Source organism: Penaeus chinensis, unplaced genomic scaffold, assembly GCF_019202785.1.
Source record: "Penaeus chinensis breed Huanghai No. 1 unplaced genomic scaffold, ASM1920278v2 CTG_6288, whole genome shotgun sequence".
Lineage (NCBI taxonomy): Eukaryota > Metazoa > Arthropoda > Malacostraca > Decapoda > Penaeidae > Penaeus > Penaeus chinensis.
The window spans coordinates 20,239-33,581 of NW_025918454.1; the positions used below are offsets into that span (position 1 = coordinate 20,239).

Sequence of the window (13,343 nt, forward strand, 5' to 3'; positions counted from 1 at the left end):
TTAAATATGAAAAAAATTAATCTTAAACAGCCTAATATTGAAAAAATCATAGAGCCCAATATGTCATCAATGACTTTAAAAATATATGATAATCCATTGAGCGAAAAACAAATAGCTTCTGTCGTTGATACATTGGCATTATCCATTTTTTCAGATATCGGCGATGATAAAGTAATCATCCCTCAACATGACATGTTATATACCACTGAGAAAGCATTAGATAACAAATATTCGTCCCTTAAAAACGAAGCGATGAATCATGTGAGTCAAAAGGGAAAAATGTCATTACCTTCTAATCATTTTGAAACTCTAAAAGTAACACTAACGAAAGATGTAGTAAACATTATAAAACAAAAAGAGAATAATAATAATAATAATAATAATGGCAAGAATAGTAGATATACAAATATTGAAAATATAGAAGAAAAAGCAGAAAATATAATAGAAATATTAATGGATTTTGCAGTTACATGTAAAGTGCATAAAATTAGTGACTCTGAGGCGAGGCGGTTAATGCTCTCAAAGATTTTACAGGTGTGTAAAAAAGAAAGACGTATACAATTGGCCGAAGCGCTTCAAATTATTACTTTATATTTTAAGATAAAAAATACAATCTTCCCAAATATACATCCCAATTATCACCATGATAATACTATCAAGAACCACCCCGTTTTTAAAAGCGAGGATGATTTAGCAATGTTTATTGACGACCGTTATAAAATTAATCAGCCGGATGAAAAATCGGCCAATATTAAGGAAAAAAAGGAAAGACCACCATATATTGTGCAAATGGTCAAGTCTATTACCGATTCTAGTAATACATCAATACGTATTACATCATTATTAGACACCTATCCGTTCAGTTCGACGATAAAAAAAACATTAACCAATATCGCATTTCATTTATGGAGTGATTTTCATGATTTAATATCACCTAAATGGGCACGATATAATGATGATTTTTCTTACGATAATAATTTTTTTGTTGTGCTTATTGTAGATAGTATTATACACAAGAGTTTATCATATATGGTAAAATTTTGCCGAAATATTATCGAAAGACTATCGGTTCGCACAATAGAGACTCTGGCATCGAGAGGGGCACTAATGGCAGAAGATGCTTTGATGACAGTTTTCTCCAGAATGGTACTCTCTACCGCTCAACGACTTGCAGTAGATTTTTTAGTCCGAGGGGCACTCATTACCGCATTAGAGATATTTGCAGAACTTGTAGCGTTGGTAGCAGGAGTATTGGATGGGATTGGTATTATATTTTTGGTAGGAGGTATTTTAGGTATAATATTAGACCTGGCATTGAATATGGCATGGTACGAAAATGTTATGACACCCGAAACCTTAGCGTCTCATGTTAAAAATTATATAACCGCCTTTAAATCTACAACAGATTTAACCACTGGAGAAATAGCTCCGGTAACACCTAAAGAATTGATCGAGATTGCAATCAATTCAGAGACGAATAACTCGGATGAAAATGATCACAATACATCTAGTGATACCCACAAGGATGATTATGAAACTTTTTTAAATACATATTTTGATGAAAAACCACTTGTCGGGTCGAGGACTGATACGTTTTTACAAGAAGCCTATTTCGAATATCTCGGTACTAAGACTATGAACAGTTTAGGGCAACCTTTATCCAGAAGACCCAATGCAAATATTACAACTTTTTTAGATGGAGGTAAAGAAAAAATGATGAAATTATTACACACTGGATCAAAATACACCGATATGGTAAGTTATAACGCGTCACGTGTAACAGCTTATGATCTGGAAAATAAAGAAGATAAATATCATTTTACAAAATTAGAGTCATTACAAGAATCACGCAATACAGCTAAATGGACAGTGTTGGGTGCTGGTATGATATTATTAATAGGATCTTTGTTTCTCACTATTTGCATTGTTATATCCTGGTTGGATGAAATTGCAACAATTGTATTCATTACATTGTTACTCGTTTACATATTTCTATTTAGAAAATCATACCTTGCGATAATCAAGACAAAATTAGTCATTCATGATTTTATTAAAAATTCTTTATTATTCAATTTGGATGAAACAAATTTAATGAATTATAAAGATGTAGATAAATTGAAAGAAAATTCTGCCTCTATAAGATATTTCTTTTCAGAATTCACTAAACCGTATACTAATTATCTTTTAACTTGATATCATATTAAAATATAAAGAATTGTTTAAATTCCGATGTTTATAATCTTATGAATATATCAATTCAATTGAAATATATTGTGATGGTATACGGAAAATAAATATTATATTTAGAATGAGGAATACCAACTTGCCACTTTTAGGGGGGGGGGTTAAATATCACCACCACCCCCCCCCATCGTCGATGTTCAACTGAAAAGAGAAACCATATAGTTGGTTGTTTATATATATATTTTATATAGAAACTTGTGATTTAATAATGAATATTCCCAACTACATTATATAGGATACAACTATATTATATATACACATCCTGGGAGAAAAAAATGTAACTTGACGATGAGCATATATATATGAAATAATTATATATCAAAATACATGGAGCTGAGGATATATATATATATATACATATATCTATTTCATTCTGATATTAGAGAAACATACAAATATATTCAATATTGAAAAATATATATATATATATATATATTGCCAGTGATAGTTCAGAAAAAAAACTACAATCATAATGGAGGACAAAAGATCTATATGTGACTATTATCAACATGAAAAAAACCGACTAGATACATTCAACCCTAATTGTTTCAAGCAACAATTTCCTATTGACAGTCGGTTATTGGCTAAAGCTGGATTTATTAAAATCGACAACAACGATGTAAAATGTTTTCTTTGTGATTTAAGAATAGACATGAAGAATATCATAGGATCAGACGATATTATAAAGATTCACAAGAAAAGAAGCCCCGGGTGTTCATTTGCACATTGTTTATATGGTTTTGAAAATCTTGAAAATTTCAAGAAAAAAACTATTGAGCCACGGTTCTCAAATTTCTTTCAAATGTATTCAACATTAACTAATAACGAGTATATGTCTATCATTGACTTTGTTTCGTCGTATGTCTCCGATATCAACTATCGTCCTTGTATTAAGCAGGAATATTCGACAATAGAAAAAAGACTAGCAAGTTTTGAAAAGTGGCCTGATTATATTGAACAAAAACCACAAGATCTTGCCGAAGCAGGATTTTATTATAAAGGTGTGAGTGACCGTGTTTACTGTTTCTACTGTAATGTTGGTCTTTGCAATTGGCAGAAAGAAGATATACCTTGGAACGAACATGCCATGCGGATGCCATCTTGCCCCTATGTCTTTATAGAAAAAGGTATAAAATTTAGTGAAAAAATGATTGACAATATTCATTATACAAATGAAGATGATCTCTTATTGGAATTGGATATTGTTAAATATGTAGTAGGTATGGGTTATTCTATATGTATTGCTAAAAAGACTCTCAAAAATCATATTAACAAGACTGGTTGGCCCTATTTAAAAATAGAAGAATATATTGATGATATGGATCAAATGTTCGCGAAGTATCCCAAAATAATGAAACCCGAACCACTAATAATCATTAAAAACACGGAAGATGCATATGTTCGGTGCTTTCGATCTAAAATGGAGTCTAAGTATTTAGTTACAAGTAACGATACTTTGAATGCCACCTTACCACATGATTCTGCAACTCCGTTTATATTAGAACGGGGGTTTAAAAGTACCAATGAAAATTTGCCTCCTCCTCCTTCTTCTGTTCATTTTTCATCTAGTGTGCCTGTAAGCAACTCATCACCAGAACGAAGAAAGGAAATCATTGAAAATCCTACATCTCTCGAAGCTTTATCCGGACCAATAAACACTGAGAATCCCACATTTTTAAAAGAATTATCCGATTCAGAAAACATAAAATGTGATGTATTCACCGAGGAATGGATGAAAAATAAATCAGAAAAACATATTACTGGTAAATATAAAACAGAAGAATCAAAGATATGGAATAATCCTATATGTAAAATATGTGAAAATAAGAACGCAACGATAGTATTTTTACCCTGTACACATATGGTTGTTTGTAAATCATGTATTCTTAATTTGACAAATTGTCCTATATGTCAACGATTTATCAAACGTATAATGAAACCTATCACATTATAATATATTTGATTTTCAATACTAGTATTGTTTATCATTTATATATATAAAAAGTATGATAAAATATTATTTAAATAAGGATATATGAGAATATTATTTAAATAAGGATATATGAATATATAATTTGAGAAATATTAATGATAAACTATTATTTGATAGTGTGCGTGAGGATATATATATATATATATATATATATATATATATATATATATAATATATATCGTCTTGATAGAAGATATTGTGATTCAAAAGAGCCAAAATGAAACCAGTTATATATAAAGGATATTTCAAGAATATTAAAGATCGATGGAAAATATTTAAATATCAACAATATTCCATTAATAAATGGCTATTACCTGTGGCTGGATTATATTACTCTGTATATCTAACCACAGATATAGAATTATTTACGAACCTGATGGTGAATATATTAATAAATTAACATTCATAGTTTGTAAAAAATAAAATTATTCCTAAAGACTGAAAATATTTTTTTATAACCTATAAGATAAAAAATAAACTTGATATTGTGATACTTGACCATCAGAGGTTATTCCTAAAGAATGGAAACATTATCTTATATATCCTGTGATATTATAATATAACTTGTTGTTGATGTTGAGGATATATGGAAATATACTACTATATTATTATGTTACTTGATCATCAGAGTTTATAAAAAAATAAGATTATTCCTCAAGACCGGAAACATTATTTTTATAATATAGAAAACATTATCTTATATATATTGTGATATTATAATATAACTTGATGTTGAGGACATATGGAAATATACTACTATATTATTATGTTACTTGATCATCAGAGTTTATAAAAAATAAGAATATTCCTCAAGACCGGAAACATTAATTTTATAATATATATATAAACATATATATATATATATATATATATATATATATATATATATATATATATATATATATATATAATAGTGATCAAACATATACCGAAATATTTATATGTTACTGAGGATATATTGAGATATATTGCTATACAACGATAGAAGTGTCAATCGCTACCAGTCTGTCAAAGTGTTTTGTTATACAATTGACCGCATAGATTGTGATATTCATAATGTGTACAGAAGAGAAAGATGATTATTCTTGTCATGAAGAAAACAGAAGGAATTCATTATATATACCTCAAAAATATATGCCCATCAACCGGATATTTAGAAATGATCATTATCGTCATGAAGAAAACAGAAGGGATTCATTCTATATACCTCCAGAATATATACCCATCAACCGGTCACTATTGGCCAAAGCTGGATTCTGTTCCTACAATCCCACTTTGCACACTCTGGGCTATATGATAACATGCTTTTCTTGTGATTTAACAATTGACCCGGAAAATCTCAGAAGATCAGATGACATTATAAAGATTCACAAGGAGAAAAGCCCCGAATGTCTGTTTGCACAAAGTTTATTTTCTCTTGAAAATATTGATAAGTTTTGTAAACCGCCTCAAATACGTAAGGCATTTCCCGATGGTTCATTATTAAAATGTGAGAAATATCGATTTGAAACATTTATCGATTGGCCGATCGATTGGATCTCTCCTAGATATTTAGCTGTTAAAGGATTCTTTTATTTTAGAAAAGAAGACTATATTACTTGTGGCATATGTGGCCAAACGATAGTAAATATTAAAACATGCAACATCAAAGACATAGATAACGTAATAGGAGGACATCGACATATGAAAAACATACCTGATATAATATGTAGCTTTTCCCATAAACTGGAAGATGGAAAGATGTATATACCTCAAAGGGAAAATAATCACTTGAAAAGCATTGGTATCATGAAACATACTATTTCTTATGCAAGAAATTTCATGACAGAAGAAATGAGACTAACAAGTTTTTATAACCGGGATGAACTAAAACCAGATATAAGATCTTTTGACTGGCCTTTAGAAATTTACCAAAAACCACAAGCTCTTGCCGAAGCTGGCTTTTATTATAAAGGTGTGAGTGACCATGTTTACTGTTTTCACTGTAATGGTCATATTCGCAATTGGGAGAAAGAGGATATACCTTGGAATGAACATGCTAAATGGTATCCAGATTGTAACTATCTCCTTTTAAAGAAAGGGGTAGAATTTGTTGACAATATTCAAGATCAACTTTTATCAGAAATGAATAGCATCTCATATAATGATATTGAGATAATAAAGGAATTGGATATTGTCAAACATATAATATCTCTAGGATATAATATAGATGATGTTATATATATTTTCGTGAAACATATTAATGAGACCGGCTGGCCATATTTAAGGTTAGAACCATTTATTGATGATATAAAAAAAATAAATCCAAATATCCCTAAACCGCCAATCACCATTATTTATTCTGGTGGACTAGAAAATGCATCCGGCCCCCCTGACTCAATAGATGCCGAGAATATGGAAAACCAAACATCTCAAGAAACTTTACCCAATGCCGAGAATATGGAAAACCAAACATCTCAAGAAACTTTACCCAATGCCGAGAATATGGAAAACCTTCCATCTCTAGAAACTTTACCCAATGCCGTGAATGTGGAAAACCAAACATATCAAGAAACATTACCCAATGCCGAGAATATGGAAAACCAAACATTTCTAGAAACTTTACCCAATGCCGTGAATATGGAAAACCTTCCATCTCTAGAAACTTTACCCAATGCCGTGAATATGGAAAACCTTCCATCTCTAGAAACTTTACCCAATGCCGTGAATATGGAAAACCAAACATATCAAGAAACTTTACCCAATGCCGTGAATATGGAAAACCATCCATCTCTAGAAACTTTACCCAATGCCGTGAATATGGAAAACCAAACATATCAAGAAACATTACCCAATGCCGAGAATATGGAAAACCAAACATATCAAGAAACATTACCCAATGCCGAGAATATGGAAAACCAAACATATCAAGAAACCTTACCCGAAACAGAAAATACCGATATTGGAATTTATAGATGCAAAGTATGTATGCAAAATAACGCATGTATATTATGTATTCCATGTGGACATATCGCTGCTTGTATATGTTGTAGTCTTCAGTTAAAAAAATGTCCTATTTGTCAAGCAGATATTGTATATATATAAGAAAAACTAATCTAAAAAAATAATAATTGTATATAACATTTGTATTATATTATATATATACATCATATTTATCTGTATTTTTAACCACAAATATAAAATTATTTACGGTACTCATTATGAATATAAATAAAATAAGATTATTCCTAAAGAGTAAAACATATTTTTTTATATCCTGTAAGAGAAAAAATAAACATATATTAATATTACTTGATGTTGAGGGCAATATGGAAACATATTGCTATATTATTGCGTTACATGATCATCAAAGTTTATAAAAATAAGACTATTCCTAAGGACTGGAAATATTATTTTATATATATTCTATGATCTTGTAATATTACTTGATGTTGAGGGTATATGGAAATATACTGCTATATTATTGCGTTACATGATCATCAGAGTTTATAAAAATAAGACTATTCCTAAGGACTGGAAATATTATTTTATATATATATTCTATGATCTTGTAATATTACTTGATGTTGAGGGTATATGGAAATATACTGCTATATTATTGCGTTAGTTGATCATCAGAGTATATATAAAAATAAGATTATTCCTAAGGACTGGAAATATTATTTTATATATAAACTGTGATCTTATTACTTGATATTGAGGGTATATGGAAATATACTGCTATATTATTGCGTTAGTTGATCATCAGAGTTTATGAAAATATTCCCAAAGACCAGAAACTATATATATACTGTGATCCTGTGAATAATATATATATATATATATCGAAACATTATATAATATTGAGGATATATAAAATATACTGTTATATTAAATGCGCATGACAAGAAAAATAAGTCAATCGCTACCAGTACGTGAAAGTATTTTGTTATACAATTGGCTGCATAGATTGTGATATTCATGATGTATACTAAGGCAGATAAAGAGATGATCCGGATTACAGAAGAGGATAAAGAGATAATCCGTAATCATTTTTGTCATGAAATACATAGAAGGAACACGTTCATCAAACAACTTAATAGAACTGATGTACCCATCAGCCAGTCACTATTGGCCAAAGCTGGATTCTTCTATATTATGGGACATGTAAAATGCTTTTCTTGTGATTTAACAATTGACCCGGAAAATCTCAGAACATCAGATGACATTATAAAGATTCACAAGGAGAAAAGCCCCGAATGTCTGTTTGCACAAAGTTTATTTTCTCTTGAAAATATTGATAAGTTTTGTAAACCGCCTCAAATACGTAAGGCATTTCCCAATGGTTCATTATTAGAATATGAGAAATATCGATTTGAGACATTTATCGATTGGCCGATCGATTGGATATCTCCTAGAGATTTAGCTGCTGATGGATTTTTTTATTTGAGAGAAAGAGACCATGTTCATTGTATCTATTGTAACATAAAAATAGGAGACTTTGAAAAAGGTGATACAGTAAGAGAAGAACATTTACGTATCTCCCCTCATTGTCCACTTCATATTGAGAACAGGGAAATAGCAAATAAATATCTTGATATAAAGCAAAATATTGCCGAGAAACTGAAAGATGGAGATATATATATATTTCAAAGGAGAAAACCATATACATATAAAAATAATGGTCTCTTGAAACATACTAGTTCTCGTGCAATTGATTTCACGACAAAAGAAAAGAGAGTAGCAAGCTTTCGTACCTGGCCTGAAAATGTTCATCAAAAACCACAAGCTCTTGCCGAAGCTGGCTTTTATTATAAAGGTTTGAGTGACCATGTTCATTGTTTTCACTGTGATGGTATTATTCGCAATTGGGAGAAAGAGGATATACCTTGGAATGAACATGCTAAATGGTATCCAAATTGTAACCATCTCATTTTAGAGAAAGGAAAAGAATTTGTTAACAATATCCAAGATCAACTTAAACCATACAACTCATATAGTAATAAGGATCAAACTATATCAGAAATTAAACTATACCACCCATATAGTACAATGGATATAATGATGAAATTGGATATTGTCAAAAGTATATTAACCTTGGGATATGAAATAGATGATATTCAAAAGACTCTCGAAAAACATATTAATGAGACTGGCTGGCCATATTTAAGGTTAGAACCATTTATTGATGATGTAAAAAAAATAAGTACAAATACCACTAAACCACCATCCATCATGAAACATCTATTAAATAAGATGGATGATGCATATATTTTATCGCTTTTATCCAGAAGCGAGTCTCCATCTGTGGATAACACAGAAGAAAATATGTATCCTCCTGGTTTATCACTTGAAGGGATATATGAAATAAGTAAAATCCCTACATCTCCAGTTGTATTTACAATAGACGAACCAGATATAAAAGCTGTATCCAATGCAGGAAAAATGGAAGACCATGCATCTCTAGAAGCTGTATCCAATGCAGAAAATATGGAAGACCATGCATCTCTAGAAGCTGTATCCAATGCAGGAAAAATGGAAGACCATGCATCTCTAGAAGCTGTATCCAATGCAGAAAATACCAAGATTAGAGATAATATTTGCAAAATATGTATGCACAATCACGCATGCATGATATATTTACCATGTTTACATATGATTGCTTGTAAAGATTGTACTTTACCATTGAAAAATTGTCCTATTTGTAAAAATAAAATTTGTCAGATAGCAAAACGTACTATGGTATAGAATATTTGTTTTATATACAATATTCTTCGAGATATCAGCTATGATCAAGAATATTATATAATTATAATATTCCAATAATAAATAGATACTACCTATGACTGGGATATATCCAAACTATTAATATATTAATAATAGATTAATTTGTAATAACAGTCAATTATTCCTAAAGACTGGAAATATATATATATATATATATATATATATATATATATATATATATATATATATATATATATATATATATATATATATATATATATGTTATAAGATATATTACTTGACTGATGTTAATGTTACTTGATGTTGAGGGTATAGGGAAAAATACTGCTATATTATCACATTACTTGTTCAGCAAAGTTTATAATTAAATACAAATATTCCTAAAGACAGACTGAAAATATTATTATTCCTAAAGACCTGTGAAGAAAAAAGTGGTGTTATGGATATATTAACTTATATTGAAGGATATATTAACTTATATTGAAGGTCGTATAGATTGTGATATTCATGATGTTTACAGATGAAGAAAAAGAGATATTCCGTAATTATATTTGCCATGAAAATAACAGATTGCATACATTCACACGAAATACATTCGAAGAATCTGGTCATAAAGTACCCATCAAACTAATCAAACTATTAGTCAAAGCTGGATTCTTCTACATTAGGAAACATATAAGGTGCTTTTCTTGTGATTTAACGATTGAACTAGAAAGGCTCAGAACACCAGTTGATATTATAAAGATCCATAAGGAGATAAGCCCCAAATGTCTGTTTGCGCAAAGTTTATATTCCTTTGAAAATATTGATGAGTTTTGTAAACCGCTTAAAAGAAAAATACGTATGGATTTATTCTCATTTAATCATGAGAGACATCGAAGAGAGACATTTATCGAATGGCCGATCGATTGGATGTCACCTAGAGAATTAGCTGCTGAAGGATTTTATTATCTAAGAAAAAAAGACCGTGTAGCATGTGCATTTTGTAATAAAATAATAGGAGACTTTAAAAAAGGTGACATAATAAGAGAAAAACATCGACGTATCTCCCCTAATTGTTCTTTTCTTGATGATACATGGAGAAGAATATTAAACTATCCTGATACAACTGATTGTATTACCGGTAAACTGAAATTTATGGAATATGAAATATATATAAATAAACCATGTATAGATAACGATACTGGTGCCATGAAACATACTATCTCTTATGTAGAAGATTTCACAACAGAAGAAAAGAGACTAGCAAGCTTTAATGATTGTAACTGGCCTGAAAAAGTTCATCAAAAACCACAAGCTCTTGCCGAAGCTGGATTTTTTTATAGAGGTCCGGTTGACTATGTTCAATGCTTTCACTGTAATGGTATGTTTCGCAATTGGGAGAAAGAGGATATACCTTGGAATGAACATGCTAAATGGCATCCAGATTGTAACTACCTCCTTTTAAAGAAAGGAGTAGAATTTGTTAACAATATTCAAGATCAATTATCATCAGAAATTAAGCTATATAAATCATTTGATATTATGGATGTAATGATGAAATTAGACATTGTCAAATGTGTAATATCCATGGGCTATTCTAGAGATGATGTTAAAAATACTCTTAAGAAACATATTGATGAGACTGGCTGGCCATACTTAAGGATAGAACCATTTATTAATGATATTAATAAAGTAAATATAAATACTTCTATACCACCAAGTATCGTTACACGTCTATTAAATGAGATGGATGATGCATATATTCAATCGCATTTATTCAAAAGCGAGTCTCCATCTGTGAATAACACGGAAGAAAATATGGAAACCCTTACATCTCAAGAAACTTCACCCAATACAGAGAATACGGAAACCCTTACATCTCAAGAAACTTCACCCAATACAGAGAATACGGAAACCCTTAAATCTCAAGAAACTTCACCCAATACAGAGAATACGGAAACCCTTACATCTCAAGAAACTTCAACTAATACAGAGAATACCGAGATTCAATATTATATATGCAGAGTATGTATGGACAATAGCACACATACGGTATATATTCCGTGTGGACATATGGTTACTTGTGTATGCTGTACTCTTCAATTGTATAACTGTCCCATGTGTCGAAAAAAGATCACACATATAGTAAAACCTATCATGTCCTGAATCGAATATATATATATATATATATATATATGGAAAATATATAGATATTATTTATATATATGTAATATTTGTTTTGTATATACAATAGTTTTCGAGATGTCAATATTTTATCAAGAGAAATAAAAACAAGGTACATATTTACAATATTCTATTAATAAATGGCTATTACCTATGGCTGGATTATATTATTTTCCTATCCTGTAAGAGAAAAAAATCAACATTGTAATCTTGATGTTAATGTTACTTGATGTTGAGGGTATAGGGAAAAATACTGCTATATTATCACATTACTTGTTCAGCAAAGTTTATAAAGATATATACAAATATTCCTAAAGACAGACCGAAAATATTATTATTATAAGATTATTCCTAAAGACCTGTGAAGAAAAAAGTGGTGTTAAGGATATATTACCTTATATTGAAAGTCGTATAGATTGTGATATTCATAATGTTTGTGACATTCATGATGTTTACAGATGAAGAAAAAGAGATATTCCGTAATTATATTTGCCATGAAAATAACAGATTGCATACATTCACACAAAATACATTCGAAGAATCTGGTCATAAAGTACACATCAAACTAATCAAACTATTAGTCAAAGCTGGATTCTTCTACATTAGGAAACATATAAGGTGCTTTTCTTGTGATTTAACGATTGAACTAGAAAGGCTCAAAGCACCAGTTGATATTATAGAGATCCATAAGGAGATGAGCCCCAAATGTCTGTTTGCGCAAAGTTTATATTCCTTTGGAAATATTTATGAGATTTGTAAACTGCCTAAAAAAAAAAGACTTAAGGCTTTTTTCTCGACTGAAACATTAAAATATGAGAAATATCGATTTGATACATTTATCGATTGGCCGATCGATTGGATGTCACCTAGAGAATTAGCTGCTGAAGGATTTTATTATCTAAGAAAAAAAGACCGTGTAGCATGTAGATTTTGTGATAAAATAATAGGAGACTTTAAAAAAGGTGACATAATAAGAGAAAAACATCGACGTATCTCCCCTAATTGTTTTTTTCTTGATGATACATGGAGAGTAACAATAAACTATCCTGATACAACTTGTTGTATTGTCGGTAAACTGAAATATATGGAATATGAAGATAAATGTATAAATAAACCATGTATAGATAACGATACTGGTGCCATGAAACATACTGTCTCTTATGTAGAAGCTTTTACGACAGAAGAAAAGAGACTAGCAAGCTTTAATCATCGT

At 30.1% G+C, this 13,343-nt stretch overlaps 1 protein-coding gene across 1 annotated transcript in view; it reads left to right on the forward strand.

The window, feature by feature from the left end:
• Nucleotides 1-252: 252 nt before the first annotated feature.
• The window catches only part of LOC125024827 (DNA ligase 1-like), a 31,867-nt gene continuing 18,776 nt past the window's right edge, over nt 253-13,343 (forward strand). Inside the window, exons 1-7 of the mRNA XM_047612592.1 lie at nt 253-261; nt 1,062-1,173; nt 1,406-1,510; nt 1,697-1,702; nt 1,784-1,882; nt 3,159-3,371; nt 9,609-9,818. Of these exons, the coding sequence (XP_047468548.1) occupies nt 253-261; nt 1,062-1,173; nt 1,406-1,510; nt 1,697-1,702; nt 1,784-1,882; nt 3,159-3,371; nt 9,609-9,818 (754 nt within the window). The remainder of the gene's footprint in view (nt 262-1,061; nt 1,174-1,405; nt 1,511-1,696; nt 1,703-1,783; nt 1,883-3,158; nt 3,372-9,608; nt 9,819-13,343) is intronic.